The following is a 27,346-nucleotide window of genomic DNA, read 5'->3' on the forward strand; positions in this document are numbered from 1 at the left end:
TTGAGTTGCAAATGTCACACGCCGTACATGTATGTTCACAGGATGAAAGTCTGCCTTCGTTATTATTTTGTGTCAAGAAATGGCATTGATGAGAATGTGAAAATGACAGAAGGCCCTGGAAAATTCATATGTGTTGATGTTTTCTGTAAATGCAAGTCTTAACTGTCAAGAAACTGTTTTTATTGGAAACATTCATTCCTCCACTGTTTTTTTTTATTCTTTGTTTGATCATATTGGATGTTAGTCTCCCCTTTTTTTCTGGTTGTTATTCTGGTTAAGTCAAACAATAGAAAACTTCTAAATTCTATAATCATTCCAGGGTTCCCACAGCCATGGAAATATCATGGAAAGTCCTAGAAAAAAAGTTGTCTTGGAAAGTCATGGAAAGTTGGAAATTTTTTTAAAAGTCATGGAAATCAAGATCTTGTAATAAGGGTTATTTTTGATGGGCCGCTTTAAGGATGGTTGTAAGGGGAGGAGGAGGCCACTGTGTATTTAAAACATATTTTCAAAAGCTAACAAATGGTTAGCCTAACATCAGCAGTTCATCAGTATCATAATACCAAACAACTTTTCTCTGCAAAATGGTGTTAAATGTCCTGGAAATTGTCTTATTTTAGTCCTGGAAAAGTCCTGGAATTGGGTTTTCAGATTTCTGTGGGAACCCTGTCATTCACACTTGTATTTATTTAGTTTTTACCAGTACTTTTGTAGCACCCTCTTCTTCCCCGTTTCATCGATTGATTCCCTTCAGCTTCTTGGGTCAATAATTTGTGCAAATTAATTGACATCTTTGAATTACGCTGACTGGCTGACTCTCGGTCGTTTGGCCAGCAGAGAAAAACCGGCAGTGTATTGAATCACTCGGAAAATGAGCCCTATCAATATTTAATGGTTATTCATGGGCATCCAACAGAAAACCGACAGTAGGCAGATGCATCCTATAACACATGTGTCTATTATCGTCAAGTACCGGTATGTATTGTTGTGTAGTTTAATTTTATTGCACGGTATGCATACGTATTTAAACAAAAAGTCCGAGTATACTCAATTGTTCATATTGAGATGCAGCTTCTTTTATGGAGTTTGTGGAAATAATTATTGTAGTGATGACTCCTACTCAGGATTTACAGAATGTAATGGGTTTTTGTTCAGTTTGATTTTTGTAAAATAAAAACAAGGGTTTTCTCCTATTGTATAGGAATGCCAAAATCAGATGACACAAATTTGTGTACTGTTGCATTTCTCGCAAAAGAAAAAATAAATGATAATGAAAAAATAAATAATAATGTTTACATGAATGGATTCCAAAGATAGTGCGCATTATAAATACTGTATTATTATTATTATTGTTATTATTATTATTATTATTTACCAGTGCATACATGTACGTGAACTACTGGTACGTGAACAATTTCTCTGCCCTACCGGTATATTGTTGAATCTATCTGCCTTTAAAGCCAGAGTCCATCATTTGCAGCTATCCAAAAAGTAACTGGCATAATTATTGTTGAAAAACATGCTTGGTTGAACTTGAAAGATTGTAAGGGAACTAAACTCCCTGTGAAATTATTGTTTCTGGCAAGCTGTCATTTTGAAGAAATCAACAAAAGAAGGCCTTTCCAACGGTGCTTCTTAAGAAGCACCGCAGGAAATTCAAATTAGTAGTTTGTTTTGTTATTCAGCACCCTTCTTTAGATCTCGAGCATTTTTTTTTTGCTTCAAACGAACAAAATGCACAAATTACAAATGATGGACTATACCTTTAATGTACCGGTTAGTGCAATGTGCATATTTGCGTAGCAAATCCTAACCAAAACCAAAATCTTTTTTCAACTTTGTCTCCCATCAGGTTGTGAAAGTTTCACTGTTCCTTTAATGCATCATAAAGATGCAATGAGCTGCAACTGTGCCCAAAAAAAAGGGAAAAAAAAGAAAATCCGCATCGACCCCAAAAATATTGGCAGCCAAACACAGCATTCCGGTAACCGGTATCGACTTTATTTATAGTCCAAAAGATCACTGCGTTGTCAATAACTACATCGTTGTTGACCGATTCCCCTGCGCCCCGGTGTCAATTGTCATAATTTTTTTCCCTCATGTTCTGTTTGCCTTTTCATTGTTCAAATATAATTTTATAGGAGGCGTTTAATCATGATTGTAAATGAAATGCACAGCCTCGGCAAGCGTGATAGATTATGAGTGTGGGTAAGTGCACTGGTAGGACTGGCTACTGGTATATATTTAAAAGGTGCTGAGCGATAGTAATAGTATTAGTAAAGGGTTCCCAACAAAATATTTCGCCTTCTATAAATGTTTATGTACTAAAAAATATGGGTACCAGAAGTTTTCAATACATGGAGTGCGTTCAAGTCACTCAAGAAAAGGAGCTTGTTTATTCATTTTACATAACATATTTTTTTTCCTATAAAATGTGCGAATAAGTTTTACTTTAGAAGAAATTTACATGTCGAAACTTCTGTGTGTGGCAGTGCTCATTAATAGTAAAATGGCAGGTGATGGGCTTTCAGAATAAAATGATTGGGCTGTAATAAATATCTACACTCAAAATTTATGTACATATTATGTAAATAAATCCCCGAAAATTTCATGTTTTGGATTGTTTACATATCCTATTTCAAACATGTGGTTGAAAAGAAACCAACCTAATGTCTTACTGTTCCCAAGAAAAGACGGAAAAATTCCTGGTTGTTTACATCGGACACGACAGAGTACGAATACGTTTTTCGTGTCGTTCTCTAGTGTACGATATATACACGTTGTGTGTCTCAGGATCAGCGGTGACCAATCACCAATGCATAAAAAATGGTTTCTTCAACGTCCGCAAAAGGCGAACACTTGACGCGTACGAATGAAATCACAACTAGCATCCAAACGGCTCGAATTTATGGGGTCGCAAAAGTGGACCCCGAAATTCGTTCTCGCACACATAATACAGGAATAACACAAAAACGCCCAGTTTTTAAAGGGTGGTTGTGTGGATGTTTCTATCCTAGTTTTAAATGTTCTTTCTGATCAACATAATCTTGTTCAAAGCGCGTTTTGTAGCCCAATTGGGCTGTTCCAGGACCTAGTGTCCCTTTAAAAATTGGTATGCATAGAATACCAGATCAGCTGCATTACAAATGACAGTAATTTGATGTACAGCTGTACGGTACATGACTTGCACATGAATGTACGTACATTGTATGTATCGATCCAAGACTGTCCCACTACATGTAGTTTTAGTGAATGTGATGGCTACATGGACATCCGCGTACATGGCGTATCCATGATTTCCCATATTTCCCGAGTGCCTGAATGTCTTAGCCTCGTCTTCAGTGAGCAGCGTGAGAATGCAGGACGACGTACAGTTCTGCATAACTTCACACCCAAGATGATGACATAATTTCGTTCACTGACCTATGTACATGTACGTGTACACAGGAACCACGAACATGCACAACGTATATATTGCAAAGCTGCCGATGTCATGAAGGCAGAATTTTAATTACAATGATCACACATAATAATAACTGTCCCAGCATGGGCTTTCTCAATGGGTGAACTTGATAGTGTAAACTATCGGTGCATGTACGTACATGTACATGTATGTACCCAAGAACATTAATGTACATGCACCATATACATGTACATGTTATTTTTATTCCCCGAGTTTATAGTCTGTCTGTGTGAGTTTGTTTCTGCATTCAGTAGGGGACGTTGAACAATAGAGGACAATAGGGTCCCCAATTCCGAAGGTCCCCAATTTGGCGATATGTACAAAACATATGAGAGGTCTTCCTAAAAAGTACAAACAAAAGAGGGACAATATAGGGGGTCTCCAATTGCAGGCAAAAACACACTTGGGTGTGTCTGTACATGAAAATGTACATGTGTGTATGGCTCTCATTGTCCGAAGTGAATTTTATGCATCTATTCACGTACATGTACATGTACACATGTAGGCCTATACATGTGTGTACCGGTATGTTCATGTACATAAACACAGTGTGTAACACATGTAAGGTAGGCTGTTGTGATGTTCATGTAGCTGAACATGGATTTTAGCTTATTTTGCAGTGTACAGCAAACAGACTTCTGATTATGTACTTCAAATAAAAAACATAGTACATGTATCATGTACATGCATGCATTATAGTCTTTTGAAGAAAGTTCATATTGGTTGAACTTAAAACCAACATTACAGACATCAGACAATTAAGAAACAAAACACTTATGACAAATAACATCAGTGACCAACAAAAACGAATCAACTTTAAAAGATAGATTTGGAATTTCCGTTGGTATAAACAAGAATTTTAAACCACCTTATCAGGCTATGTCAATTTGGATTGTATTTGCTCTCAACTCCAAGACTTCATAGTGGTGCGCCAAACAAGGGCATAGCAAACACGGATTGTTCAAACACTTCACAATGCTGGAGTTTCCTGTGTGATTTGGCGTTTAATGCTGTCACATTGACTAGTACAGGAGTTCGTACATGTAGTCTGTGTATGTGTCTACGACACTTCAGGTTTAGCCCTCCATAGCTGGCTGTGTTTGGTCAGGGTCAAAGGGGAAAATCAAACAACTTCAGGGTCTACAACAGTACAAGTTTTACAGCAGATAGTGCTGGCACTACCACCAACAGCCGCTGTCCCATTCTTGATAAGACTGTGTTGTGTAGTGCCTCGTGTTGTTGTTCGTATGTATCAAGGTTGTTCAAGTCCGATAGGATTGTTCCCACGTTAGAATGTTATCTCTGAATTGCAGCACTGATGCAAGTATTATGGTTTCAATCACTCCCGGCCCCTGATGTTTGTTTTACTGGCACCACACGAGGGCGCTGTGCGCTCTGATGTTTCACCCGAGCTGACAAATTGAAACAGGCATTGAATTTAATAGCTACATGATTGTATTTTTCACAATCACCAGCCATGCAGCAGCTAACTAAATTAGATTGAAAACTGCTAAGTTATACTCGGGATGATCACATTTCCAAACTTTGGCCATTACCCCTGCCTTGTCAATTCTTTTCGCCTGAAAATTGCCACAAGCAGACAAGATGAATTCAATGGGAGAATCTTACCCTTGTTGCCCTGCAGTAGGTAGGCCCATACATAATGCCTAGGATATCTAGTTACCCTCGTAAATTGCTTGTCACTTCGCCAGTTAGACTAGCTCTATCAATTCATTTGGCTCCATCAGGGCGGAAAACGTTCCGCGTGTTGTTCTGATTACTGTCGGGCACGTATGTGTTGACATACAATGTAATATTGCTCATTTTCTTCTCCCACTTGTCAGCTTTTGCTCTTCTTATGATTTTCACTAATCAATTTGGGTTTCTTGCTCCTTTTTTTTTCTTTTCTGCAGAAATCAGCAAAGTGCGCAAGAACATGTACAACATCAACAACGACAACACGCCTCTCGTACTTCCAGAACCTCAAGGCCCAACAATCACACTCTCAGAGAAACTTTTTGTACCGGTCAAAACATACCCAGATGTAAGTATTGTGGGACCCTTAAGAATTTGTCTTCATTTGTTGGAAGACTGTTTGAGATGGGGGGGGGGGGGGGTAATAAATACTCATATAAAATGATTAGAAATGCATTACCCTAAAAGCATTGGTTAAGAGGGGGGGGTGGAGGTTAAGGTTAACAAGCTAACTGGGTCAGTTGTGGAAAGTGGCATTTCAACCCTGGACTATGGGCCTGAACTCGGGAGGATGAGTGACTCCCTCAAAGCTTAAATTGCATGGGTTGGCTTGCTCCTTGGTGATTCTACCTTCACTCTAGTCTCATTGGCTTAATTCTCAAGTGTGCATTAATATGCAGTTTCTTTTGATGCATGTGAAGATATTTAAATTAAGGTTACCCAGCATCAGACGCCAAAAGAACAACAACGTATCGACCGCTTTTTGACTTATAAATCTTAGATAATGAGGGACTTTTTCAAGCCCTTCTCTCAGACTTGCCCTTGCTCCCCGAAAATAATTTGCATGAAGTTGATAATAAAGATGACGCCGATGATCACGACGGTGCCCTCCGCCAGGGCGGCGTGAAAGCGTCAATATTCCGGCCGCGTTCCCCGTTGCAGAGCCACTCAAGGACTCGAGTCTCACTGGGCGGCACTTGTCACCTGCATCTGCGGCTGAGTTTACAGGCCCTTGAACCTGGACGACGAAGACTTAAAACTACTCTCTGTCTAGTTGCCGTTTGCTACTGTGGAGGACGTCCGAGCGTGATTTGCATATATGGCATCTCAGACATACCAACGAATGATAATAATACTGCCTGAACGGAATGTAAATTCTTTTCCCCCTGGTTATGTTTTGGTTTTTCCGTTGCGCGACGTTTCTTCAAGTTACTTATTGATTATTCGGGGTGCATCTTGAAAGATGTAATCAGTCAGACGTTATTCAAATAGAGTTGTACTGAATTGATGTTGCGTTTTCTGAGAACACAGAGCTGTTTTGAAAAGAAAGTTGATTGACATACATACATGTTGTTTTTGTAGTTGGCACAGTTCACTTTTTCCCTTGTTTATGAGGGAGAATGGTTCCTGTTCTTATTGAAATGTAAACAATAGTATACAAAATTAACATGGTTTGAGGGTGGACAGTCGATATTAGCTCCCCTCGGTATTGCCAATACCGAGGGGAGCTTATGTCGACTATCCACTCGAAATAAACCATGTTGTATTTTACTATACCTCATACAAAAATCAGTTGCCAAATGTTGCCGTCGCTGTTTTTAGTAGAGGAGGCATCTTTATTGTCCACAATGTTCTCCAGTTCTGCATCATTGAGCTCGGGAAAACGCTGATTAACAGTTATGTGTGCCTCCATCTTTTCATGTGTAGCTAGGGCCGTGTTTGCGCGTGCGTACTATACCTGTGCGACAGTTAATGATTGCTTAGTAAAGCGCATGCGTAGTAGACGACTGCAAGGGGTAACCCATGTGATGCGTGAATACTCTCGTCCGCGCTTGGTAAACTGCAAAAAGTAGCGGCTGGCACTTCAGGGTGAATGGACCAGTGAGAATTCAGCTCTCTATCATGAATATGTAGGAGGTATTATGATTTCAAATAAGTGATTTCATTTCTTGTGATGCAATAGTTGGTCGTATTTAATAAAAAAACTTTTGGGACACCTGCTGTATTTTCAAGTTCATCGCAAATCCTCACAAATCTACCACAAGCCGATTTCAAATCAAGTCACTAGTTATTCAAATGATGTCTGACAAATGCATTCTATTGTTTTTATTCGTCCCTTGTTTTTGCGTGACTGGACTTATGAACTGACCGTGTGATTTACTTGTGACCAGACTTGTGATGACCAGACTCGACCACAGCACTAATATCCTGGCTCTTCTGATACTCTGCCATCCGTCTCAGGCTCTCAGCAAAAGCAGTGAGACCTCGCATGAACTCTGCCTGCACTGTGTTGTTCTAGAAAACAGCCATTATTACATTAGATTACGCCATGTAATATATCGCGCATCATTTCTCCGTCCGATCCCTCCTCGCGTAATTGGCTTTTCTGGGGGAATTCACTGGAGATTGTCTTTGAATCCTCTCTCAAGAGGTTGCAAATTTGCAAGAAACGGAGTGTCTCTAAAACATCCCCTTTTCTCCAATATCGCCGGATTTGGAACTCGATTCCATGAAAATTAGACTGCATCCTGGATGTGTCCTTTTTGAAGGAGTCAACTTTTTGTTTTCCAGTTGGCCTACATGTACATGTGTATGGATTATAATACTGATCCAATAAAATCACGTTTTTCTTTCACATGCAAAGTGACCATATTTAATGCAAATGAGAAACCCTTTTTTTGATAAGCATGTAAAAACTGCACTAGTCAGTTCAAAGACTATAGTCTCAATTCTTTTACAAGCACAAAAGCTAGTAATCAGACAATAACAAATTTCAGCCACTTTTATTCATATTGCAGTGAAGGTCAATTTGAATCGGGCTTCATTCCTCCTCAGTGCTTGGCTGATTGCCATACACATACCCTGCCTTCTCCAGACAATTTAGTTTGTCGGTGCTTAGAAAGTCGCGCTTAATTAAGCCCTGCTGCAGTTAACAACGGAAATGTCATATACGCGGCGTATTATTCATGCCCGGAAAGCGTACCTACATTGTACACAATCTACATAATTACAGACAACAATATCCCCGCCGGCAATTTCAGTTATACTGTATGCTGCGGTCGGTTTACATGTTAATGAGTTTGTGTCGGCGGGGTGGCTATGAGTCTCGTGGGGCCAAGACGGGATTGGCTTTGGAAAACAGGAAAATGGCACGTGACGACATTTTTGAAGAATCAACATTTGTCAACCTTGTTAATGGGTGTCTGTCAACAAACAGATGCTCCCAGGCAGATATCTGGATGGTTTGGAGCTGGATTCGAACCTCCCGTTTGCTGATCTAAAAAAAGACCAGTCCCACCGATGACTTGATGATACACATTCCTTTCAACATTTCCCCTCCTCTTGTTGCATTTAGCACCTCACATAGCCCACCAATCCCCCATCATGTGATGCGATCAAGCTAAATGAGTCGTTTGTCAGGAATTTTAATTTGGAGATACAGGCTAAAATAGGGCCACTTCATTGCATCACTTCATCACATCGCTTGGTGTTCTGACTTCCATAATTGTTGAACTAAAGATGGTATCAGCATGCGGTTTTCACAACAGTAATGCTGAGGTTGTACTCTTTTCAAATCTGTAATTTTGTTGGACCAGGGTCGACAAACGACTCATGTAGCTTGATGGCATCATATACCGGTATGCACAAGTATGGTAGTCTTGCCCCCTCCCCAAATTAATCCACCTTACATTGTAAATCAAACCACATTTTGACTTGAAGTTGAACTATGTACATGTACTTCAGGCCAATCTCAATGAGCTGCTACTTAGCACAAACAGAAATTGCTTAGCCCAAACAAAAATTGCTTAGCGCAGTCATGTTATGCACGGCAAAAAGCAGGGCCCAATTTCATGGCTCTGCTTACCGTTAGCCAAAAATCCCTGCTTACTGGATAGCAGAAAATTTCATGCTTATGGTTAGCATGTACCAGTTAGCAATTAACCTGGGTCCATGCGCATCCTTACATCCCGTTATTTAAGATTCTGTGTTTACAGGGTTAGCACAGAATGGTGATCGTAGGTGCGGAATACTGTCATGAAAATGGGTCCTGACTATGCACATTGCTTGTAACTGTTCTTAGCTGATTTATGCTAAGCACATATTTTTGTCGCCCTGCGTTCCATGTGACTGGCCCCTCTGATCTCACATCGTTATGAGCTTTGTGCAAGGGGCCAGAAAGCACATGGCACTGTGCCCACATCACAGCGCAGGGAGCTACTGAATAAACCATCGGCTAGGCTCTTTCCCTTAACACCTCCCAACCCATCGCCGTCATTGTTCATTTAACCAGCGATGTATCTGACCGTTTGGCTGTCCCCATAGGCGCTAAACGGCAATAAAGAAAAGAACTCCTGGCTATCTATCCCTCGAGGGACTTCTGTGTTTGCTCCTTAGCAGACAGTAAGAAATGAAGTCCGCTTTCTCATGTCGTTAAATGATAACTGACTTATTATGATTTCTAATGCATGAAATTGATACTGCCCAATTAAAAATTGACCAGTTTACCGGGAGTGTGCTTGCAAGTATGATGGAATGTAACATGTGGACTGTTTATTAATTAATTTTCAGATGGTTAGTTAAGAATGCCATTAGTGAGATATCTCAATGTTTTAATTCTTTGAAATTGAATATCCTTTACTGGTAATTGTGAAATTGATCGGCCAAATAGAGTCACAAGTTCGAAAAAGGTTCCTTTGAGTAATAGGCATTTTTACAAATCCTTGCATACCAGTAATCCACAAGAATAGTCAATATTTTCACCAACATACCAGTACTGATACAATATAACAGATATTAAGATTAGAGCTGTCCATTTTCAAATAATTAAGTATTCGATTACTCGAAACTGTGTTTGACCGAATATTCAGATGTTCAAAACTGCCAGCTGCCAATGCGTGCCGTGCCGGTCAAAAGTTGCATGCATAGCACGCCAGTTAAAATTTGTGTGCCGAGATCGATATGGAGTGTTTTGCAGTAAGTATCTTATAAATGTCAAGGGCTTTCACCTGCTAAAAGGATGGAAACAATGAACGACCATCGACAAAAAAGTTACTGTGAACCAAAAAAAGTGTACAATAAAACGCTACGACAGTTGTGTGTGTATGTGCGTAGTTTTTGTGTTTCAAATATTTAAAAGCGGCAAAGAATTATTCTAATGTTGGGTTGATGATCGAATATTCAGCCCTAATTCAGATGTCACACTGATTGAAAATGCTCTTTTTATTGCAAATGAAAAATTAATTAGCCAAAGAAATATTTCTGTAAGACTCATTTTGTGGTTTCCTATCTCAAATAGTTGAATAGTTGGGTTGATGTGTGCATTACAGTTTAAACACTCGCTTGCTCAGTAATTTACATGTGACATCCTATCACGTCTACACGTGCACGTACACGTATGCGGCATGCTTGAACGGCAAAAGCACACTGCTCCTTGACACCGTGTTGTAAGAACACACGTGTGCATGTAACACATTAAGTAGCAGCTCACTGAAGTGCAAAGTTGAGTAGCAGCGATCACCAAACATTTTGTTTGCGTGGTTTGCCTCCACAATTAGTTATTCATTAGAACTCGCTCCTGTGAAGTATGAATAATGTGGTCATTTGAAGAAGAACAAAAAAATTATGTTCAAAAACTCAGTAAATCAACAAGTTATGGATTTGGTTAACTACCAGTATGGGGTCACGCTTCTACTGGAAAGGGGTGTGTCAAAGTGATCCTGGTAAATTTTGACTGCAAAGAAAGTGAGATGAGATGTGATAACTTCATCTTTTGTACGTACAATGTACATACCATATTACAATTTCATGATTAGTATGTTCATAAAAATCACTAAGAACAGGTGAAAGAGGACATACAACATCCTTGTACCCTCGGGCAACGACACACTGCATTTTCAAGTTGCACATCATGTTGGGCCTGCTTTACATGTAAAGACTGCGACGGTGCCACACATCAGTGCCTCAAGTGCAGTGAGGAACTTTTGCGTGCCGGATCCCAACCGGCGGAGCATGTTGTTTTCCGGTGACAATATGTCTGGGGTGCGGTGAAGATCAGCTCAGATCAATAATTTACAGAGTGTTGAGTCCACTAGCCCCAGCCTTCCGTTCTGGCAAAGGTGTCATGATCCTGCTCAGTGCGTGCAGAAGCGCGTCCTTCGCAAGGTGTGGCGGTACCTTAAAAAAACCTGAAACAAGCTTGTAGTACTAGCAATATCTTGGATTTCATAAAGCAGACCATTGTAAGCATCTTGATATCAGAATGTTAAATAATCGATATGAAATCCAATATCGACAATATTCGATACATGTACATGCATATCGATTATCCCATGTAAAAGTTGAAGACCATAAAGATGACACTTTGATTAAAAAAACAAAACACTATTTAAGTCCCAATTTTCCGCGGCTTTCTCTGGAGCATATTGCTCAACTTTTTAAAACGAATCTCAGCACTGAGAGTTTGTCCAGAACGTATGGTTTCTTCCGAGTTTTACATTGGGGTACGGCTACACCAAGAATTGGGGTCACAAAATTATAACTTTGAATTGAGCTCTTGATTGAGCGTGTGAAACTTGCACGTAGTATCTACCGGTACTGTTACTCATTGTGGGCCACTTTTTAAGATAAAATTTGATACAAAAAGTAAAACTGTTAACATCTACCAGCTTTGTTTTCCCCTACATTTTATGCACGAATATACTTGTCTGAAATATCCATTTGCTGAATCAATTAAAGAAAAGCGATACTTCAAAACAAGTCCTGCTGTTATCACTGATATACTGACTATTCAAATTGATATCTATCTGTGTGGTCATCTGCATATCCCATCTGATCAGCACCACGTCTGCTGCAACTTGAAGCCTGCTTACTTTTTTTTTAACATCTGTCCAGATGGCATTTCATATTCAGAGTTCGCAAAAGTTCAAGGAAAGGAAGAAAATGATTAAACAGAAGAGTCCTGTGAATTAATTTGTCTAAGGTCTAAGCTGACCTATGAAATAGAGCACTGTGCATACATGTAGCACGGTTCATACTTCATGCGAATTTGATGTCAAATACATTCGCGAAATTCACCTGAATTGAAATATGTTCAACTTTTACGAATTCGCAGCGTGAATACTTGCCATGATGTCACAAATTCGCGCCTAGTATGAACCGGCCTTAAGTTGTGAAATTGACGTTGGTTTCAAAATACGTGTGGCTTTGTCATCCCTATGAATTGAAACATGCCAACGATTGTTGGTTGTCCACTTTGACACTTAAGTTTGAATCCTTGTTTGCAGCTTGGTTTTTTGTTTTTGTTTTAAATTAACACATTTTCTTGATTGAAGTTGATGCATTTTCAAGTTGACGAATGTCCCATTCCCATTATAAAAAGAACATTTTGTAAAGCACGAATGTCCAATCTAGAGTTGTTAATTTACCAAAATTACGTGGCTTGGATATTTTTAGGCCAAGCTTTCATTGAAAGTAATATGAGTGGACGTGTGCGGCATCTGTAAATATGGCCATTGCAAATGAATTGTATGCACTGTTGATCATGCGCAAAGTAAACTACAAAATGTGAATTGGCCTCAAACTAGGAGGGTAGCAAAAGGAAATGATCTAGTTTGTTTGGGTGAAATGCCACAGTCTGATGACCATCGCTGACGTCATGAAATTAGCCTTGCTTTTTGATATTTGGCTTTTAGTGCAAAAAGGGCCCTGAGCGTTTATTTTTGTACATTGTACTTGAGTAACGCAAAAAAATATAGCTCTTGCGTACGTACGTGCAAAACCTGAGATCATATTCATCTTTCAGGCTTAACAAAACATTCCTGCTGAACGTTTCACCTCTGAAGTGAAATGGATATTAGTCTCCCATGTGTGGTTGACTCGTCATTTCATCATTGCTCTTAAAATAGGAAGGACAGTATCGCGATGGGAAAAAAAATGATTCAAAGACCTTTACAAGACACACTTCATGGCTATTCCCCGGACGATCACTCATCACACACTCCACATGAAAGCAATCTTGGAGTTGAATTTGCAAGAAATATGCCAAATGGCGGGGCGCCAGCGCAACACAACTCAATAATGTTCTCAAGCCTTAATCGAATGTTAATAATGCACTGTACGGCAAGGAATATTACACCGGTGCCCATTGCTTGAGTACTTGGCACTTCCATGCGTGTTTTTGTAATATGTGGCTTAATTAGTTACACAGAAACTCTGGTTGATCTATTGCCAATATTTAAATTCTTGCACTGACTCTGCATGTACATGTAGGAAACTAGAAAGCACTCAGAGACCGCAAACCTCCGCCAAGGCTAAACAATTCCCTGCCACATTGTCAGTACAAAATCAGTCCAAAATCTAATCAATTTGTACTTGTACCAAGGACCACCCCTTAAGAAAATTTTCATGAAATCCGTCCATAACTTTTTGAGTTATCCTGTTCACAGACAACCAGCCAACCAACAAACAAACAAACCAAAGCTGATGAAAACATAACATCCTTGGCTGAGGCAATAAGTTTTGTTCAGGGAAAAGACTGGTCAGTCCATTTTTTTCAAAGTTCAGCCCCTACCCCCTGCTGAAATCGTCCAAATAAATCACATTCCTTCGGCCATTCTCGGCATTCCATAGGAAAGGGCTCTGGTCATTCAGCAGGCACAGCTGTCTGGTTATAGAGGAGGAGTGTCAGGCTTTTTTTTATTATCTGCAAGATTTAAGAAGAAAACAAGAAGTAGTGAAGGGTATGGAAATGTTCGTAATGATATCTGTTGTGTGATGATAGATGAGAGATTATTATTTGATTTGAAAGACGAGCGCTGTTGGCTTACTGACATTTCAAAAGTGTCCTGACATTTTACGCTTTGCTTGTGCCTGCAATCGCTTAAAGAATTGGAACTTGAATCCGGGTGCGCTAACACTTAGCTTTGATGTGGAAGAACGGACTCTTTCCCTCCAGAAATGTGACATTATCACAAATAAAGTTCCACTGAAAATATTTATGTAGGCCAAAGGGCTATGACTTAATGCTTGGCGTAACTTCTGGACTTTCCTGATTCCGATCTGTTTACAGAATTGTGTTCAATGATCCATGTTTCCCAACTGCTAAATTTACACACACAAATCGCACGGGGGAACTTCTATTGACTTTCCCCTGCCAGAATTCCTCAGTCTTTTTAGAAATGGTGCATTCTTGCAAGAGAATTGAGTTTTCAAAGCGTCTCCTGCACCATTTATTCAAGCTCTCTTTTCTTGAAGGAAAAAAACCCCAGTAATTACCTTCAGGCTTGCAGGTTCTCCAGAGGTGATGAAAACCTCTTTTGAAAGTCTTGCCCCCTCCCTTTTGTCCGAGGGTTCCTCAAGGCTCCTTCCAGGGACCTGTCTTGCACCCCTCTAGTACCCCTACTCAATTGTCTCGTTACTCAACAGTTGAATGCTTGTCAATAAGTGCTTTCTTCCTTTTGGTTCCTTGGAAAAGATATGTGCTGATAAGCCCCTTCGTTTTTTCAAACCTCTGCTAATGTTTGCTATCGGTACTTTCTGCAATTTCTGAGGGCTTGTTTTTTATGAGCCTCTACTCACTTCCTTTTAGATGTGCTAAAATTTCCGGCAGTTAAAAACTTTCTAAATTGTAAAACTGTAATACCAATTGACAGCTTTTTCCTGGAGTAGGAAGAAATAAATAAACTACCATGTTAAGCATATGTAAACTCGTAATTGTTTCCAAACAATATGGAAAGGGTCTTTCCGGAATCTGCCAAAAAAATCCAGCACTGTGCCATAACTCGGTGGTCACAACCTCTTCTCATGTAGAACGCTCTGTTCATTCGTACAAAATGTACTTCAAACGAAAAGGGGACGTCAAAACCCATGTGAAATAACAGTTCTGAATCCAACAGAATACTGCAAACCCTGGGCTTTGATATTGAAGAGTTCGGACTAGTGTACGTCCGTAGTCCTAGTCCTTGTACAGAAAACATTAACGTAGATGCACTTTTGTACGATTTGCAATCATTGCAAACAAAAGTCAATTCCATAAACACAGGTGGCTTAGTTTCCTGTACACCTGTCTTTTTAAAAAATGTACATGTACATGCACATGTAATTTCCAATTACAAAATTAGTACAAGTGTACATGTATATAAACCGGCACTTTCAAATTCATAAATCATAGCAATATTAATTTAAGAATTCGTTGTGTATGTATTATTTCCTACGTGCATAAAGTGAAAAGCGTAAACATCCCCAAATTCTTGAAATATTTTTCTTCAGAAGTTGCTTCCGGGTCAGAAAAATCAATTTCTGCGGTATTATGGTCCAGTGGCCCGTATTATTACTTAATGGTAGATCAGACTTTTGCAGGTCAAAACCCCGAATTTGGCACCAAGCGACCAACACCCTAGTGTGCTGTGGGGAGACCCTCTGTCACAGCGTTGGTCTCTCGCCCACTGAACAGTGTTCAGTTTGCTGACATTTGCGGCAATATTGTGTAGGAGTATGGGGGCGTCATTGTAGCCGGCCTGTTCACAGAGTGGCCTTGGGTAACCCATTTTGAGTTTTCTGACAAACAAAAATCAACAAATCAGCAATAATATCATGCATGAGCAGTCATACTATGAACTGGAAATGACAAATGAGTTTTACTGAATACACGTATCTACACACGGAAACTGTACCTGTACTGATGCAACACAAGGAAAAACACACATTCATTTTGAACACGATTGGTCAACATTTTCAGCTAACTTTTATTATACCAGTTGGAAACCTTATCAATTTTGTTCATCTTTTTCAGTGTATCTCTAGAGAGCAGATATATGAATCCTTGTTGTAGTTTGTACAATAAGATTGACTATCCTTTGTCATTTCGGTGGTTCATTTGATGGACGGGGTGAAATACGTACTGTACATGTACAATATCCATTAATTACTTGAAATTTACAATGATCTCAGTCACAACACACAAATGAGACATTCAACATAATTTTGTCTAATCTGTGATAAGTTTGACCGTTATTACACAAACTTAACCCCCAAAATTATTCACAAATTCTATTTACAGTGCAGCTAGTGTACCTACTGCACTACATGTAAATTTACCATTCACTGAAGTACCAGTGTGGCTTAAAGCACAAATGACAACATTCCAAGTTCATAAATTACACAGAAACAGTCTTGTGTTGGGGAATGCCTGCTGTCAGCCAGCTTTTATTATCAGGAATTCACTTTCTTTTCTGAAGAGGCGGCTCCTGACATTTCAATAAAAGTTGACATTCCATACTTGGCCCAGTATGCTGGACTTTTATTGTGGGCCGGCCTTGACTGGCTTTTGTGGTGGAGATGAAATGGAGTGTTTTTGTTTAGGATCACAATTGGAGAAAAAAAAAATCAGTTGAAAAAGCATTCAGTTATACTACCTACATGTGTATAGTCGGTGAATTGTATAAAAGATGAGATGATAAAATACATGTAAATGAAGGAATGCCGAATGGTGCTTATTACAAACTACATGATGTATATGTGTGTACATACACTGTAAGTGTACATTTGGAGGCTTTATTTAGAAATCCTACACTCGTAAGACATATTCCATTAAAAAAGCAATTAAGTTCCAGAGATTAAGTTATGAAATATAATGGAGAATTCATTATAAAGTGTCGCTTCTGGTTGACGTACGAAAATCACGGCTCAGTTGCTGACTCGGCTCCAGGCACTTTATCACATTGCATAAAATTACAATTAACGTTTAAAATAAACGGCACTGCGAGGATGAATTATTAAAGTTGATGATCCTTGGGAACTTTTCCTTTCGTTCCCACCTCGTTCGGATTGGGAGCTTAGCGATAATGCCAGGGACGATCCGGGCGAAAAATTTATCGTTTAACAATTTAGCGTTTCCCAGGTGTGGGAACGGATTGCGGCTGTCCAAATCCAATTGGGAGGTGTCGGGACAAAGTACCAGTCTGCCGTCACTGCGACTTGATCTTTCTATCATTCATTTGCCGCCGGCCGTTAAGGCAATACGGTGAATCTCGTTACGAAGTCAAACACCCGTTTAATTTTGGAGTTGACATCGACGTGTAAAAGGATTACGTTTGCTCGGCAATGTCGGAAAAAGAAACTTTATCTATTAAAATTGGGTTTTCACATTTAGATTGCATATTTTGTCGATCGACTTGAAGGAATTGTGCTTTGTTTATTTCTTCTATCTGGAACTGTACCTCAGAAAATTCTGATGGATATCGACAGAAATTCTTGTCTCAATTGTCATGAGGTGTATAATAACAAACACGTGAATTTTTCATTTGGCGAGGACGCGAAAGCCACCAGACTGTGTAGGTTTCCATATGTGACCCTTGTTGAAATGCCATGCCCGTATCAACTGCTGTTTCATGTAGATGATCCTGTCAGCATAAAACAGCCTCACATTGCATACATGTACACATCAGACTTTTCACTTTGATGCTAATGTATTCACTTCCTGTTTTTTCTCTTTTCTTTCTACAGTTCAACTTTGTAGGCAGAATACTTGGGCCTCGTGGTATGTATGCCAAACAGCTTGAGAAGGAGACAGGGTGCAAGATCATGATCCGAGGAAAAGGTTCCATGAGAGACAAAAAGAAGGTAATAATTTTTCCCCAGAAAATATCCAGCACATGTACCTTTTGCTAAGGAAGAGGTGAAAAAAACTCAACCAAAAATCAACGGAAAGTTATACAATCTTGCAAATGTAATTCTGGGACATTCCAATTAACTCTTGTTTTCAGTCACAGGCACAATTTAAAAAAAAAAATGTATGAGATTTACATTTCAACATCCCAAATACAAGGATAATTTGATAAATAAAGCCAAAACCTTATTTAGTACCTTAAATTCAAAACTCAAAAGATTTAGTTAAAAATACTTTACTATTTCATTTATTTTAAATTTCAACACATGGGACAGTTTTACATACGAGATTAATTTTATGCTTGAGAAAAAAATGGTATTAAGAATCCCCAACCCTCCCCCTTCCAAAAAAAATGTTAAGGTTTAAGAAAAGAACCCCATATCTCATCCAGAATTGACACGACTCTTGATTTACATGTATGTGCATATGTAAGAGTCACTTTCTAATTAAGTGGTTATCCATTTCCTCGCGTCTCGTGTTTGTGTACTTTTCATTTTATAAATACGCCCAGCCTTTGTGCCGGCAGTGTATAGCCAACATACACCCTAACCATCGCTCACTCGTGGGGCCGTGTCGCTAGCCACTCTCGTGTTACACTCATTAGCGCTGCTCTACGCTGGCCCTGGCCCTATCGCACAATGACTCTACCAGCTGGCCGAACTATGCGGTGGCAGGTTACCGGTTTAGATATCATTTCATAACGGGGAACCGGGCAGAAATGCCATGCAAAGGTAACACCATCCCCCCTAGTTGCTGAAATTCTTTATTGGCTCTCGCCAGATCCGGTGTGATCCGACCCACCTTGGAAAAACATATTTCTTTTGGTATTTGGCCTTCTCGTTATCTCTAGCTTTGGGGGGAAAATTGAGATGGACCCCGGCTGAAACCGAACCTTCCCGGTGAAAATTTAGTCCTAACATCGCTGGAAAAACATCTGTCATATTCAGCTTGTGGGGGTGTACAAATACCTTCTGTGGCAAAAGTTTCAATTTCTTTTCGCAAGAAAACCAATCCATTAGGAAGGTTTTGTTGTTTGCTAGCAATTTTGCCTATGGTTACTTCTGCAGGGCAGAAGGAAGACTGACGAGTACTGTACTGCCATATCAATAATTTATTTGAATAGAGATAACGATATTTTATTTCATTCTCATCAATACAATTTATATGCGGCTCATCTGTCTTCATGTGTCTGTTGGCTGCGGGAGTAGTGGCGGCCAGTGTTTAATATTCTCACGGCCGCGCACTATCAATGAGACCTTGACTTTTCATTTTCATTTCAAAGAAGCAATCAGCTTCTCCTTCTGCCTTGCGATCCTTCCCACCTGCCCCCGGCCTGTGTGAAACATCCAGCGTACCCCGGTAGCTTTGAGGGAAAGCTGTAAAATTATGCAAATCTTTAATCTTGTCGAATCAAAACAAGTACGTGTAACAGGGAATTCCACAGTAGCCTTTTTGAGAGCGTGTTCATTTCACTCTTAGAATCCTAACATTAAGCCCATACTACCGGTATATAGATAAAAAAAAAAATCCATTTTTGCTGAGGTTAAGAAATTTTTGGGAAAAAAATGCATTTAGATTTTTGATGAAAGTTTGAAAGTGTATAGTTTCATAAGATCAAAAGTCCCCATGTAGTTGGAAAGTGTATGGTTTTGTCAGATAAAAACTCCACATGTCTGTAAATTTTACTTACGTTGTAATTCCTCTTTTCAAACAACTGCATTTGGAGTATTTTAAAGGATTCAATATGACAGTGCCCAGACACTGTGTGTTACTTCATATGGGGCTTGATGTTCCAATAGTCAGAGAACGAAACTGAACATGCTTTTGGGACACAGTAAAGTGTTGGATTTTGTTAGATTCAAGAATGTTCACCATTTCCATGGGAGCTGTATTGACCCAATCCTCCAGGAATTTTTGACGAAGAGCCTTCCTGAATCCTCTCAAAATCTTCCACTGTGTACAAAGCCTACTGTCCATGTAACATTATCATGATTGGACTCCACCTTTCTCAATCCCCAAAATACTCCTGAAGTCAATTTCACTGGGGTGCTTAGCAATAGACCATTATCATGATGCAGCTGTCTGATTTTTTTCCCATTCAAATCAATGTTTACAACCAAAGCGAGGCTGGAAGGAAAAATAATCTGGTTCCTTTTTGCACAACAAAATTGTCATTCAGTACTGTTATTGGATACAGGGAACATGACTGAAATGGTGGCAGCATGATAAAGGTCTATAGCACAGAAACGTGCATAGCACACAAAAAAAACACATTTGCTTAGCAAATTTAGGCAACCAGTCAAAATGTCATGCAATGAATGACGCTTTTGACTGATTCCCTGTTGCCTTTTGCTTAGTACTGGTACATCATTTTACTAGGCACTATTTTAGGCTAAGGTTCCTGAAATTGGCCCTGGTGGATATTGGAGGATCTGGGAATGCCTAGGACAATTCTCGTCACCCATGTACATGTATATTATGCAAAATGCCCTTTTCGTTTCACACATTGCCGGTCTGGAAGGAGGAAATGAACAAAGACAAGCACAACTGGGAGCATCTGGCGGAGGAGCTGCACGTGCTGGTCACCGTGGAGGACACCGCCAACAGAGCCGGCCTCAAGATGGAGCGCGCCGTCTCACAGATCAAGAAGCTACTAGTGCCCACGGTAAGTGCGCATCGAAGTCTCGCGTGAGTGCACAATACTGACTTTTATTTGATCTCTTCCGTCAGTTTTATTGGGTGCGTTTGGAATAGTGGTTTGGGTTTGTGACTCATGATCAGAGGGTCAGGGGTTCGAATCCAGGCGCTCGTCCTTGGGCAAGGCACTTCATCCCCACTTGACTCTGAGTATGAATGGCATTAGCTGGGGAGGGACCTGCGATGGACTGGCATCCCATCCAGGGGGAATACAAATATTCTCAGTCTTTCATGCTACTGAAACCGGAGATACATGTAAATGCTGGTCTGATGGGCCACATTGGCTCATGACAGACTTTACTTACTTCCATCAGTTCAGTTTCATCCAATATACCACTTTTTAAAGAACTGTGTTTGTTTTTAATCAATTCCTCGTTGAACAAAGAAATTTACTGGAGTGATTTGAACCTGCAACCTCCTGAGCACTATGCAAAGTTCTGCCAATCCCAATTCAGCTATCAAGCCCTATTTTGGCAGTCTCCCAAATAGTTAATGGCGAACGGGGCAGAAGTTGGAAGCCATAAACCTTTATGTGTAATGCGATTGCAGCCAAAGTCCAAACGATTGCAACATCAGCAATGATGGAGAGAATGTAAGCCTGGAAAATGGTGATTGGGGATAATTTGAGAGGATGCAGCTCATGTCAATCTCAGCATTGAGCCCAACTGCTTTTTATCATGGCTGAATATGTTAATGGCAATTTTAGTTTTCATTGTTCAGTTCAGGAAAGCTTATTTGTTCACGTAACATCTACCACATGTTTACTTTCACAGTGGATGATGTTTCCTTAATGAAAAAACATCTAACCACCATACATGATGCAAACATCAAGCATACATCCTTGTTTGTGGCAGGGGCTGCATGTCCAGTTGTTCTACACACGCACCTTGCTATGAAATTATCTGATGCATTCACTCGCAGTCCGAGTTGTCCCTTTCTCAGAATTTTGACCCCAAACCTTATCCTCATTGTTATTTTACCGTCCACCGTTGTCTAATCAGACAGTCGCAGAGTTTCCTCCCAACTGTATCCCTACACCAGGAAATTCTAACTGTTCCCCTGAAGTTTGCTTCCTTTTCCTGATGTCCTCGTTATTCTGGAAGTGTATGTGTCCTTGACATCAAGAAAAACAAAGTTGTACTCTGTGTATGATTAGTGTGCTGATACCGGTAGGAAGTGAACATGGCGTTTTGGATAATCCCACGCTTTCCAAATGTTTCCGACTCCAAAAACAGCAGTCAAATTTCAATTTCAATTTCATGGTTTCGAGACAAATTGAAAGAATCCAGACCTTCTTCAATCTGACCCTCTTCTGGTGACCCCTTTTAGTTTCAAACTCTCATAAACCACAAGCGCAGGCATTTACATGGACTTATTAAAATTCCACAAGCAATCCTTCCGCATTGCAGACTAACAAGTTCAACCACATACAGGCTTGAGTATGATGGTCTTTGGTGAGGGGACCACAGTCACCAAAATTTGGTGACTTCATTATGATTCAGTTTTCAAGCACTTATCATGGGATCTTGAGAAGATGTTTTCTATTCTTAGAAGTATGAGTGGTCCTTCAGCACTTGCCAGACATTTCATTGTCATATCCACTCCAACATGACATCTGAATACTGGTTTAGCATCCTAGAAGTTCTGGTGACATTTTGCAAGCCTTGGAAGTACATAAAAGAGCAGTAGAAGACTTAACCACCACAAATAAACAAACCCCAGACCACTTGGACAACTCAAGTAAATATACACAAGTGCCAACTGTTTTCAAATTTGGCTAATACAGTAAATAGCGTTTATATGTGAAAAGCCCCCGACTTGTTTAGAATATTTTCCCTCCGAATTGTGGAATGACTCTTTCTCAATGCGGATCTAGTTTATATCGACCCTTCCCCTGAGGGGCTTGTCACCAACGTGGAGAAAAAGAAATGTTGTTGCAGCCAAACCCTGGACAGACAATCTCAGTTTGTTGACTTGCTGCTGCCAATTGGCTTCTTTTTATTCAATTCCCATCCTCTAACGCCCTTAACAAAATTTCTATCAGGTCCAGCTGGCCTGGTATTGATCCTACACAGTGGGAGGATTAGCGATTGTTTACGGGCCACAATGGCCTCTTTTTGGGATGCATCTGAATGCTTCCAGAATTGGAAGTCTGCTGCTTGAAAGCTTTTGGCAGTGGGTGTGTTTTGCTTTGTTGCATCCCTGGCATCAGCAACAACAAGTCTGTTTTTCCCCCCAAGGGATTATCCTGTTTTGTTTCCATTTAGGGAGACATCAGTGAACCGTGATTGGCCAGTAGTTTTGGAGTAATGAGTCTCCATTTTATCACGGCTTTGTGAGTCCGAAACCCCCTCTGAGCAAGTTTGTAATAGCCCCCCCACTTACCAACCCTGATGCCTTGAATGGTACACCTTTGGAACCTTTGAGGATTCACTCCCAAGACCTCAAATAGAAGCTTTTACTTGAAAAAAAAAGGCAATTTGGCAGGCCCGCTTCGCCAAAGAAGACATTGATGAACGAGTGACAGAGGGTAATTTTACCCCCATCATCCTTAATTAATTGGTGTGGCATTCATTCATGAGGCTGAATCATGGAGTGTACCAGGTAATTTTGGCTAGCTGCTGTTAATTAGAAAATGCCCCCAGATGATAGCTATCATCTTTCATCAGATTTTTTGGAGCCGGCCACCCAACTCTGTTCAAAATGGTTGCAGAAAACAGTCAAATGTACTTTTCACTCCATTAAAAAGCCACTTTTTGTTGATGTTAGAGTTTATAGACTACTACCAGTACCAGCCAGTTGTTTAAAATCTTTCTCCTGACCTCAACCACCGTTTGATCATAAATTTGGGCAGTATACCACCTTGTGTCAATACTTAGGGGTCATGTCTTATTTTCATAATCTTCCCGGCTATTGTAAACAAAATAAAAATGGTATTTGGTTTGTGGGGAGGTCATGATTTGATTGATCTGACTATGCAGAGTAAAACCTGGTTGGCTGGGGTGGGTTTTTTTGGTAAAAAAGGACAAGATTTTAGACCAAAATAAAGATATCCTGGGGTTTACCGTTTGACACCAATCAGATTTAAAGGTTCTAGATTTTGAGGAACTTCACATTCTTAACAAATTCCAAAAGTTTTGAGCTTTTGGCCACGGAGATTCCAAAAGTCGTTCTTGAGGTTTTGGCCAGGGAGATTTCAGTAGTACCTACACATGTATACCATTGGATTATCCCAAAGGCCTTCTGATAGATGAGACACAGCTGTCTGGAAGCGTGGAGGGATTGGCAGACATTCCAAGTGTTTACCATAAATTATATCAGATTATGACATGCTTTATATGCTTGTGTGTGGTGCACAGGGATTTCTAATAAAAATCACCCAGACAAAGAAACCAAGATCTTAGTTCATTTAAGTGGACTAAAATGAAGTTGCTTCCTTAATTAAGATGGTACGTCAAAACGGTGTGACTGAAAACGTTGGGAAGTTGGAATGATTGAATGAATTTCTGACCCTTGATTTACCAACTAATGGGCGTCGGCCCTGAAGGTGTATGGATAGATTTAGTGACAGTGCTTGCATACTCCCCATTTCTCCACTGCACACACACCATTCAACTTCTGTTTACTTTTTCCTGCTTTTAAGCCGTTGGTATTTTACGAATGCAAAAGCGGAATTTCTATCAGACCTGTTGGAGTGTAAAAAGAGCCAAAGCTTAAAGCCTGTAGTGTATTTGGGTGGCTTCACCAACTGTCTCATAAACAAAAAAAAAGCCTATATCAAAACAGTCATTTGTGTAGAAACCCCAAACCTTTTTCGACCAGTGGATTAGTGCCAGATTAAACAAAAAAACTAGCCAAAACCACTCAGACACTGATTGATACATCTAAGAGATTTGTAGTCATTTAGAAAGATCTTGCTTCCGTCAAAACAAGAAAACTTTACAAAAAAAAAGCCCTCTCCTGAAAACTGACTTTTGCCCCCCTCCCCCCTTCAAGGTTTTACCCTGGGATTTAATGGAATTAATCCCTCAAGAAAGAAGTCTGTGGACTGATTTCCATTATAAAAAAAAGAAGACACAACAGCAGCCTGATGGCACTGATTTTATTGACGCGGCAGCGCTGGAGGTGAAAAAGACTTAATTCCACTTGAGCGGCGATGAAGGAACCAGGGAGGTTATCAGAAGTTTGAGGAATGTTGATTGCTGAGATTGGTTGGAATCACATTATGGACTTCTTTTTACAGGACAAATATGTTGCTGCTAAATAATGCTCACGCCCCAAATAGATCTGAGCAGAATTGTTTGGTTGAAACTTTAAAGCAAATGCGGCACACACATTGCAAGTCAAGATGTACTGAGTGGACACATCAGCACAGCTGTTTAGTGTACTGGTACCATTTTTTTTTTTTCATGATGTCCACATGCATGCAGTGATGGTATCATCCGGACATGAAATAGCATCAGAACGTTGTCCAGATTATTGACTCTGCACATCCAAAAGATGCCAACCAAACTTAATGCTTTACTCTAGAATTAATGAGGCAACGTGGAAGTGACATGTATTTACATGTACCATAGAGCAAGGAACAGACATAATATTGTGTGCAAACTCAAAAATCAGAGGTGTTCTTAATTTTAGGCACTAGACTTAGACGACTGTGCGTTTGATTTCTTGATACGGGCAAAAGTTGTGATTTCCCAAAAAAACACACCAAAAAACAAGATTGTTTTTCTTCCAGGGGTGCTGGGAGGTTTTTTTGCCATCCTTTCATTAACTGACAACCATTATCTAACAGAGGCAGACGACTGTGATTTCCTTTTGTCTCTTTTCTTGCACTCCTGGTCCTCAATCCCTTTTCACCAGTTTAATCCATTAGTTCATTTGCCTCTTCCCTTCAATGATGAAGTCAACTCCTGTTCCTACTGTTACGTAACCCAAACTCTGCTGTCTCATTTTAGTCCCTAATGCCCTGGCCCTCTTGGGAGAGAGAGGTGTCTTACAAACTCCCAAAAAAGTTCCATCAGCCAATGGCCGCCTCTTGTGTTCTTTTTTTCACAATAACCACAAGAATATGTTCAATCAGTGGAAGAGACGGATATACACCTCTGAATGCAGTGCCCAGCTTAAAGAAACTTCCAGTAGTCTCCCAACAATTGTTCCTTGGAACAACAACTCCTGGGCTTTGGTGGTTCTTCTTTTATTGGCATGGGGTGACAGGATAGCGTTTTCTTTTGTTTTGTTCTGAAAAATCGTAGCGTCCCTCGTGAGGGTCCAGGGGGGTCTGAGGTGTGTTGGAATGCATTGATGACTGAAAAGCCCTGGGCAGAAAATACAGGGGTACTGGTGCCAAAAAAATGTCAACCGTTGGTGAAGTTTAAAGGAACATGACACCCACGAATGCATGATGCCAAACTCAGTGTAGGAGAGTTTACTCCACTCTAAGGACTCCCTGGGTTATTTGGTTCACCCTGGAGCTGAGCAAATCCAACAGAGCCAATTTCTTGCGGACATTTTTCAGATGTTTGTATTGATTGCCAATTCTATCAAGGACAGTAATGCTCTCAGGCGACCCTACCGGTACCTAGACTATCACCAAGATCCACTGCAAAAGGGTACATAACTCCCTAGCATGATTTAGTAGCAACCTTACCCATCCTGGCAATTTCCAACACCATATGGGAAACTGCACACACATATTTCTGACTTATTCTGGAGGTGTGCCAACCCAATGTAGAAAACTGTCAGTTTAGGGGTACTTGTACCAGTACCCATCCTGACAGATTCCAACACAACAGGCCGATGGGTTGAGTTTTGTTAGGGTGCACAACACCTCATTAGCTCATGCCTTTGAGTTTGAAGCCTTTTCTATAAAAAGCCCCTGATTTTTTTCCCTTGTAAACAGAATGCCTCTTTAGCTTCCACTCCTCAGGGGGTCCGTTGCCAGATCTGACCTGGATGCTGTGAACGGAATGTTGATCCACATTCTTTTGAAAGACTGAAAAAAAATATATTAACAAAGGGCCAGGGTTGGGCATGCATTGTAACATTGCACATTAAAATTACTTTTAATAAATCATACATTGGGTGACCGATTAAGAGCTGCAGGCCAAACCACCAAAGCTACTCAAATAAATTGAGAGTCTTGTCATCTAGGGATGGTCTTGTTTACGCTTTTTCAAAAACTTGGCCTCCAGCTCCTAAAAAACCTGGATCAGTTTCAATCATCTAGAGACTTCCTTTCCTGTAGCACCTTGAAGATTTACTCTCTTTCATGAGTTGTAATCATAAAATACCCAACGCCTTCCTCTCCAAATAAGTTGCTGTTGGTGAAAGAATGTTTGCCTGACCATCTGATCCTTTCCACTGGTAAGATTTAGGCCCAGGAACATTCCAACAATTATGAGCTTGTAATCTTTTGCAGGTTTAGCCGGGCTGTGGATATCTGAGTGTGTGACAGTGATAGATGACCATGCCAGTAACTAGATCAGGGTTCACTTGATTTCCTAATCAAATTGTGCAGGGGGCATTCCACTATGCAATTTACAGCCAATTTGTATTGTTGCATGGAAATTAGTAGTTGGAAAAAAAGCAAGGGGGTTTGAAAAAGATGTAACATCTGCTTTAATATTGGCTTGTGTGACCAAAACAAAATTGTCCATGTATACATGTATATACCTAAAGCGCGATTCATACATGTACTTTGTGCGAAGCGAATTTGACGTCTTGAAACTTTCGCTGTGAAATTCGCCCCAGATTGAAATGTGTTCAACTTTTACAAATTCGCAGCTCAAATACTTGCCATGATGGCACAAAGTCGTGTTTGCTTT

General features: G+C 40.1%; 1 protein-coding gene across 9 annotated transcripts in view; it reads left to right on the top strand.

The window, feature by feature from the left end:
- LOC119721385 (protein quaking-A-like) overlaps positions 1–27,346 on the top strand; it is a 66,911-nt gene that overhangs the window by 17,581 nt on the left and 21,984 nt on the right. For 8 of the 9 annotated variants that reach the window (XR_005270183.1, XR_005270184.1, XR_005270181.1 and 5 more), the window contains exons 2-4: positions 5,377–5,507; positions 17,660–17,775; positions 20,334–20,487. Coding sequence is in view for 3 of the 9 variants with exons in the window: in XM_038191446.1 (XP_038047374.1) it covers positions 5,377–5,507; positions 17,660–17,775; positions 20,334–20,487 (401 nt within the window). In the remaining 6 variants the exon portion in view is untranslated. Of the gene's footprint in view, positions 1–5,376; positions 5,508–17,659; positions 17,777–20,333; positions 20,488–27,346 lie in introns of all 9 variants that reach the window. The other variant, XR_005270182.1, reaches the window with a different exon arrangement.

This window comes from Patiria miniata, unplaced genomic scaffold (genome assembly GCF_015706575.1).
Source record: "Patiria miniata isolate m_02_andy unplaced genomic scaffold, ASM1570657v1 HiC_scaffold_13, whole genome shotgun sequence".
Taxonomy (NCBI): Eukaryota; Metazoa; Echinodermata; class Asteroidea; order Valvatida; family Asterinidae; genus Patiria; species Patiria miniata.